This window comes from Trachymyrmex septentrionalis, unplaced genomic scaffold (assembly GCF_001594115.1).
Source record: "Trachymyrmex septentrionalis isolate Tsep2-gDNA-1 unplaced genomic scaffold, Tsep1.0 scaffold6, whole genome shotgun sequence".
NCBI lineage: Eukaryota > Metazoa > Arthropoda > Insecta > Hymenoptera > Formicidae > Trachymyrmex > Trachymyrmex septentrionalis.
The window spans coordinates 3,792,088-3,800,830 of NW_017305778.1; the positions used below are offsets into that span (position 1 = coordinate 3,792,088).

General features: G+C 37.5%; 1 protein-coding gene across 1 annotated transcript in view; it reads right to left on the bottom strand.

Moving 5' to 3' along the window:
• Positions 1-6,019: 6,019 nt before the first annotated feature.
• Positions 6,020-8,743, bottom strand: part of LOC108752214 (N(4)-(Beta-N-acetylglucosaminyl)-L-asparaginase-like) — a 5,273-nt gene continuing 2,549 nt past the window's right edge. Inside the window, exons 2-6 of the mRNA XM_018492892.1 lie at positions 7,882-7,936; positions 7,641-7,803; positions 6,840-7,062; positions 6,472-6,761; positions 6,020-6,263 (exon numbers count right to left, since the gene is read on the bottom strand). Coding sequence (XP_018348394.1) covers positions 6,020-6,263; positions 6,472-6,761; positions 6,840-7,062; positions 7,641-7,803; positions 7,882-7,936 — 975 coding nt within the window. The remainder of the gene's footprint in view (positions 6,264-6,471; positions 6,762-6,839; positions 7,063-7,640; positions 7,804-7,881; positions 7,937-8,743) is intronic.

Below are 8,743 nucleotides of genomic sequence, written 5' to 3' on the forward strand. Positions count from 1 at the left end.
GTATACTGTAAAAAAAAAAAAAATTAACAGTTATATTTTATAAGAATATTTTATAATGTAATATTTTTTATTTGCGAACCGTACGTTATATACAGAGAGCTCGTGATATGGGAAATAGCATCGTGTGTCGTGCGGCTATGTAATTTTCGAGCTCCCGTCTCACTGTGAGAACCAGTAGCGCAGTATTATTTACTCGTAGGGGGAGAAAAGACGGCTGTCTGTGTGTTCGCATTTACCCTTCGATCGAGGGATCGTGCAATTGTGCGCGAGATCGCACCGGCGCGGCGAGATCACTGATCGCTTTCAATTACGCGACACTCCCCGCGTCGTCATCGATCGTCGGACGAGATCGTCGCGTACATCAATCCTCATCGCATTGTCGATCGCATTTTCCGATCGCTCCTGTCGACTATGCTCAATTTACCCGTTAACTTTTAACGGCGAGCTTTCGTTGAGACTGGTCGTTGGCACGGGAGAGTCGGAAGCGGAAAAAGGAGAACGCAATTTAACAGCCGACGGGCCAAGGTCCACCCTCGAGCTACGGGCGTCCTTTATCGATTTTTTTTTTGTTTTTTTTTTTGTTTTTCCATAAATACATGCGAAGAAACGATCAACGAAGGAGACGCGTCTTGCGTGTCGCTTCGACAGCGAACTCCTCGCTCTTCTTCCTTTCCTTCCGAAAACGGTCGCCCGAATTTCGTTCCGAGGGAGCCCCGATAGGAAATAAATCTAAAGAAAAATAATGAAAAAAAAAAGAGAGAGAGATGAAAGAGATAGGAAACGTAAAGTATCCTACGAGAGCCCATCGCACCAGGCCAACGAACCGAGGAACTCACGCAATACGTTATCTCTATCCGGAGTCGACGGAATCTTCGTAAATGTAAAACATAGCCGTGATCGATCGATAATCGTAGCTTAATTAGCGGGTAATACATAATAGAGTTTATTTTTTGGTCGCAGAATATTGTTATAAATATATTTAGCCGTGAGAGAGAGAGAGAGAGAGAGCGAGGGACAGTTTGCGTGTGTGACGTATGCCTGTGTGCGTTTTCGCGCGTACGTGTGTGCGAATGTGTACGTGTGAGGAAAGGGGTGAGAAGGATATTCCCCGAAGGCGCAAAACGTAGAATACGGAGATATACGCCCCCCCCCCCCGGGATAAATTGCGGAGGTAAACACGCAATACTGCATGCAATGCGTACGTGTGCGCACGTGTTCGCCGTTGCGTTTAGATTCGTGCGTATTAATGAAATGTACGTGCGGCTCCGTGCGAGAGAAATGTGGAGTCGACTGCGACGAGAGGTTTTCTCGCCGATAGCTCTTCTGTACGGCAAACACGCTCAATCGTAAATGAGAATCATCGAGACTGAACAGTTTCTTCTTAACCCTTTCATGACCGAAATTTAATTTTTTTGATAATCTTCACTGATGAACACTTTATCATCGCTGGGACAGAGAGAGATGTCTCATCGAACTTATTGAGAGAAATTCTCAGTGGGACGCTAAGATATGTCCCGCTGTTCACGAAAGGGTTGACAGTTTCAACGTTTGCCGCACTGAGAAAGAAATTACTAAGTCTTATTGCATATTTCTTTTTCTTTAATAATACTAAGTAAGCATTTACTATTATCGTAAATAAATATTTATTCAATAGAAGAATGGTAGTTGAATGAAATTAATGATTTTTGTACCAAATAAATATATGCTTACATTTAGCAGATATTTACTTAGAAAATTATTTAAATACTTATTGAAGTTTAGTAGTTATTTTTTCAGTGCATACACAAAGCGCGAGTGACTCTGAAAACTCCTCCGTTCTGAAATCAGTCGGGAATATAATATCGAGGGTAAATGTATTCTCGTCGATTCTCTCGATCACCCGGAATTCTCGACGTTTTCAAGCGTGCGTATTTAACGATCGCTCGTTTTTAATGAACGGGAGACTGATAACGATTCCACATCGATGATCACGCAGCGTTTAGCGAAATTCCATCTATTTGAATCCTCGCTCGTTTAGCGCGATCTGTCTCGCTGCTCACGTAGGCGTATCACCAATTTTTTATCTCGTTCTTTTCCCTCTTTAGATAAAGAAAATCCGAAGCGTATCTGCCGCTAAATGGGCGAGGAATCTCCCCTGCTGATCTGGAGTCGCACGGAGAATATATATTGTGGCATTAAATAACGTTAAGGTATATCGGGCATATATATACGAATGTGGGGTCCGTGATGCGTGCGGTTTCGCGTAGGATAAATTCTCGATCTGCTGCAATCAAGGGTAAATATTTTAACCAAGGATTTTAGTGAAATTGCTCGCGGACGGGATATCGAGTCAGTTTCCCTTGTCTGATTTTTCTCTCACGGTTTCTCGCTGCGAAGAGAGATACCTATCGTTAGATCTTTATTCACTCTTCAAATTGTAACGCGTAATTTATCGTTCGGAAATAATAACGCAATTATCCGGAGTTCGAATTTTTCAAGTTCTTTTCTGCTCTTCCTTAACCGCAGCTGCCGCACGTGACACGGTGCGGATGCAGCGGGGCAGAAATCGTCTTTGCGTCTGACGTAGTATACATGTATATTATAAATGTGTATGTACATATAAATGTATAGACCTGCGATGGGAGGCAGAACGCGTGAGAGGGAGAGTGTGTGCGAGAGAGCGACTAGAAAGGAAACGCGAATAAACGGATGAACGGAAAGAGAGAACACTGTTGTCAAATGCGTTCGCGCGGAATGGACCGTTATCGCGGAAAAATGTCTTGTTGACGACGGATTCTTTCGGGAAACGGATTAGACGGGTTTCGCCTCGGAATTTCGAAAATGTCGGAGCTCTTCGGCCGGCTCGCGGAAAGGAAACTCGAAAGTTAAAAATTATTTCTGAAGATTAAAGTTACTCTCTAAAACCTTTGGAGTGAGATCTCACTTTAAAGGAGGGATGGCAAAAGATGTTCTTTTTTTTTTTTTAACATATTTTAACGCTTTCTACATGCTTTAAACGGTATTATAGATAAAAATATGTTTAAAGCATGTCGAAAACATCGATTTAGCATTTTTTAAACGATTTAAAACATGTTTAAAATCTGATTTTCACCAATCCTGTTTTAAAGAGTGAAAATTGAGCCGGCCTTGAAAAACGTTCACTCGATACTCGATCTGTAAGAGTGAGATTTTACTCCTCAGAGTGAAATTTACTCTAAAAAGTTTTAAAGGGCATCTTCGTCAAAATGTAAGAGCGAATTAACGGAATGTGGCAGCGTTAACGCTACGTCAACGTACATATGTTAGGTGAATATTATTATTGTTGTTAGAAATTTTATTTTTATTCGCAAAGGGTGAGACGCCTGTCGTCAACTGAATAGTCAACGGTACATCCCGCGCACGCATGTACGTACGTATAAGCAACGACATTAATATTTATTAATTATTGGCGTGCACGATATCCCGTCGGGAAATGATTTTCCGCGAGGAAGGAGAGAGGGAGCCTCCTCGGGGAATCGTTTGCCGCGACGCGTTCCGACTCGTCTCGTTGGAACGATTTATCAGTAGGGTCGTACTTTCATGCTCGTTTCTCGATCACACTTATACTATGTACACTCACACATGAACACACACGTACACACATTATTATAATTACCCAAAAGTAACTTGTACTATGTAACTATTACTATTTTTATGAATTTTTGTACATTTTTCTAATTATTTTGTATAATAATCGTTAGCGGAAAGAGAGAATATGGCAGAGTCTGACACCCACCTCCCCAAAAAAGTGTTCAAAGCGGAAAAAAGGAGCTACATCGACGACGAAAAGAAATAGAAAAAAAAGAAACGAAAAAGAGAGAAATTTGGGTGTGAGTGCGCTAATTATGGGAAGCTAATGCAAATGTATGCGCGCGATCGTATGTGTGTGAATTTACGAACGTGTGGAAGATAAAGAAACATAGTGAGAGAACATGAATGAAAGAGAAAGAGAGAAATGATGAGGGATGGAAAGTAGATGATGGAAGAAGTACGCGAGAGAACGTGTAGCGTGCGTGTACGACATTTTGTGAAGATAAAGAGATGGAAAAAGAAGAGAAAAGAAGAAGGAGAAGCCACGATTGTCGACAATGTAGTCCACCGTTTGTCTGTGTAATCTTATCTTAAATCTGTCTCCTTGTCTGTCTGTTTGTCTGTCGGTTTGTCTGTCTGTCTGTGCTGCGTTTTACAGGGGAGGAAAATCCGTTAAGATCTCTTTAAAAAAAGCGACGTAGCGTTACTTTTTCTCTTGAAATATACGACGCGATGACGATGACGACGACGATGATTTTTATGTTTTGTATTAAAAGAAAAACGCACGGCGAAATTTCTTCGTGCAAACCCGCTAAAGATGTATATATATGTGTATATATATATATATATATATATATATATATATATATACATAAATATATATCGTTGGAAAGAGGGAGTGAGAAAGAGAAGGAGAAGAAAGGGGAAAGAAAAGAGAGCGATACCGACCGGATGAAAAGAGAAGTAGAGTATTGGGAAAGTATAATAAAAAAAAAAAAAAACGACTAAATGATGTTCAAAACGACGATAAAACAAAAGAAGGAAGGAGAAGGGAAACGGTTAGAGGCGGTGAGGATTTAAATAATTCCACGGCTCTCCGCAGGCAGACGCCGCGAATAAGCGAAAATGTGTGAAAAGAAAAAAAAAGATCTACTTCGTATTTGACGACGTGTTTGTTATAATTATAAGGGTCACCTTTTCTTTTCTTTTCTCGAAATGAAATGCTATAAAATAGATCAATTCTTTCATGGATATACGGTGTCCTGTTTGCTTTCGCCTGATCCCGAATTCGCGGTTCCAATCCGGCGAGAGACGTTTCTCTCGGTTATGTGCGTGCAATCGAGCGAAGGGTTCGGAGTACGAAACGAGGGTCACGACTTTAAAACGGTTGACCTGAGTATGTATTATGAAATTTATTCCGATCTCGGTACTATTCAATTATTTCCTAGAATTCTATTTGTAGGAAAAAAAAAAGAACCGAATTAATTCCGATCGGAATCCATTCCGAATAATTTCATAATACGTATCTTGTATACGAATTGTAAAATCGACATTTCGTAATTACAGTCACGAAGATTTAGTTTCCGATTTAACGAACAATTACTGCTCCGAACCGTTCGAGCTCTCATCTCCCATCCTCGATTCCTCGATGAATGCTCCCGTAAAAAAAAAAAAAGAAAGAAAGAAAAAAAGAAACGCAGAGAAACAAGATACATGTGTATATATTTTACGACGTCTCGAATGTAGAATCAGCGAGCCAAAAGGCACGATCGCCACCCCGTTTCCTTTGCCCCCCTCTCCACCGCATCCCCGCGCGCGATATATAGTTCGTAATATATTATTCTTCTACTCTTACTACTTGATATTTATATGTGCAACTTTTCGATTTTGTTCGTTTCCATCCTTTTTAGTACTTTAATAAATGAGTTTGTTAAAAATAACCTGATGACACTTTATTTACGTTACTCTCTGTTTGTGCGTCTTCTTCTTTCTCTTACTTTTGATAGTGATCTTTTAATCAATTTTAAGTTTCCATTAAAATCCATGTTGATTTTGCGAATCGTTCCCATGGAAACGAAATGATTTCTCATGCGGAAAAATGATCTTCAGAAATTAGAAGTGGAATAAAAAAAAGGCAAGTAAATGATAATTGTATGTATATTTCGTCTAAAAATTGTTTAAAAATCATTATATAGGTAATATATAGGTAATATATTTTCTCCATAAGATTTGCAAATTATAGTAACATTTAAATATATGCATTTTTTTTTTCTAATACTTGAAATATGCGACAGTAAGCGCAACATTTGTTGCCATAATTAATTCGTAGATGTTATTAACATTTAAGAAAAATAATGTTATACGGATACAAATTTATATAATTTATTATATACAAAACTTTTACCTATTTATTTACAAATAGCATCGTACTGTTTTAAAGTTCGCAAAAACGTAAAAATGAATGATTTTCCTAATTATTAGAAAAATTATAATTGGTGCATGGAACAAAATGTAATCTAAGATCTAAAGTGGGAGTTGCGACGTAATAAGGAAATTTCCACATTCCGTTACACGCTGCTCCGTATTTTCCCTTTTTGTTCAACGCGATCACCGCGCCGAAGAAGTTACGATAGTGACCGGTGATTCTGTCAATCGCTTTCTTAGCAGCTTCCATTGGCGACGCTCCATGACGCATTTCCTCTACCGCCAGGAAGCTGCAAAAATGGTATTCAACTTAGTTTCGACCACTGTATTACTAAAAACTTACTATACATATTATACTAGATATTAATTTTACTTAACAAATTTAAAATTAAAGTAGGAAGGTTAAGACCAAAATCAAAATAGAATGTATGAAATTTCTATTTTAGTTCATTAAAATATATCTGGAAAATACATGTTTATATTAATGCATAATGTTACCTTGGCAAAAATCGCATTATAATATCTCCGTCGCCAGTACTGGCAGCTGCACCGACTCTCTGATCAGGAGCGCCAGCTCCTGCAATAGAAGCATCTCCGACACGTCCAGGTATCTTGAACATGAATCCATTCGTGGATGTTCCAGCAGCTGTGCGTCCCTTTGAATCTATCGCAAGGATACCGATTGAATCATGATTTTCCTCGCTTCCTACTGGCATGTTTCTACTGCTTCCGATATCTTCTATCATGCGATAAGGTCCACAGCTCTTTGCTGGTTTCGGCATAACGTTCTAGGTAGCGCAAGAATATCGAAGAAGTAATAATAAATTAAAATATGCTAAAAAAGAGCACGTCTTCTCTCTCAATACCTTCGGAAAGTTGGGTTGACATTTTTTCGATTTCCATTGCTTCCATATCTGTTTGGTCTCATTCGTTTGCAGAGACATATTCTTGAATCCCATATTTATAGCAAACTGCGTAGCCGAGTCTCCGACTATTAGGGAATGTTTCGTTTGCTTCAACACCTTACGAGCGACCGAAATGGCATTCCTCACGTTCCGCAGTCCTCCTACTGCACCTACATCCATCGACCTACACTCTATCAAAAAGAATACATTTCTTGAATAATCTCCTTGCTAAGTATAGGTTTAACGGAACAACACAATAAACATCAAGTTATATGTAACATACACATGTGTGTTAGATTATAGTTATATTGTTGAGTAGACCCTGCTGAATAAAAATTATGTCGCAAAGTTAAATAACAAAATCAAGTTATATAATGTAATTAAGATAAGTAAATGCTACGGATTATTCCAAACCAGTACGTGATTTTTTTCACATAATTTGAAAAGTCACACGATGATATGTTTTTTTTTTCTTCCATTTCGAATTTTATTCAAGTCTTTAAAATTCGATGACTACGAAATCACAATATGGATGAAATTATTTCTGATATCATATGATTTTTTTTCAGAGTACGTAATTTAAAAAAAATCATGTACTGATTTCGAACAATCCGTCAGATGATTTACCTGTCTTAATTACATGATTTCGTTATGTGACTTTAGGACATGATTTTTTTCAGTAGGGCAAAATTACGCCCAACTAACAAGTACATGTATAATAACTTGTGTGCTGAAGAAGAAAAGATGCTTTTATTTCATTACCCATCCATAATCATGGCATCTAGTGTAGTTTCTCCAGATTCATCCGGACTGCCGCCAAATCCTACAGTTTTTTTGCATTGCGGTATATCGGATTCGCATAGGGAACATCCTGCCTCTATCGCATCCAGAGCAGTTCCGTTTAGACTGTATACCGCGTGCCATGCTTGAGTAATAATTAAAACTGTCTTTAAATTGTTTCGCATATCTTTTATTCTTGACATAGTTAGATATCTTAATATACCTCTCCTCATTGCATATTTGTAATCCCAGGTGACCACTACTATAGGAAAGTTATTCTTGGAAGCAAATGTCTGCACGGCAATTACATTGACGAAAGAGCAAATTTCGAAAAGCAACAAAATTCTCGCAAAGCTGACGAGCTTCATCCTGTCTTATAACTTTTACACTATAATATAAAATATAAAACGTTAGTTTTTAACTTAAAGACGTATGTTAATTTTAATATTTTTTGCATGTTTAGAAAATTCACTGTACATCTTTAAATTAAAATTAACATTTTATTTTTTACAGTATAGATGTGTACGATGTCTGTGGAGGCACCAATATGAACTTTGCACAATCTGATGAGCAAAAAATATATATCTGATTGATACTATTGTGTTATAATCAGATAGAATCGTTTAGAGATAATATAATTCATTGTTACTAACTAGCAATTAAAAATTACAAATTTTTTTCGTGTCTGGCAAATACCTACTAAAATAACTGGACTATTACATATTGAAATATTGCAATTAAGGGTGCGGTCGAAATCTCACTACAAATACTTTGAAGCATTTGATTGGTCAAGAAGAAAAAATTTTACAAACTGATTTTATTAATTTTATTATCAAAGAATGCTTTAAAGCCAATTTGTACCATTACGTTGATATATATCATATTCTAAGTTATTACACGTTAATTTTTTCTGACAGCTGCTTTGAGTGCAATAATAAAAACGTTGCATTAATATATGTACATGTGTGTACGCTGATAAGAAATATGGAAAAGCCTTGTCAGTATCAACCTTGTAATAAATTGGAGGACATATGATTCTTTGTTAAAATTTTAATATATATATAAAAAGATTATTCTATATTATT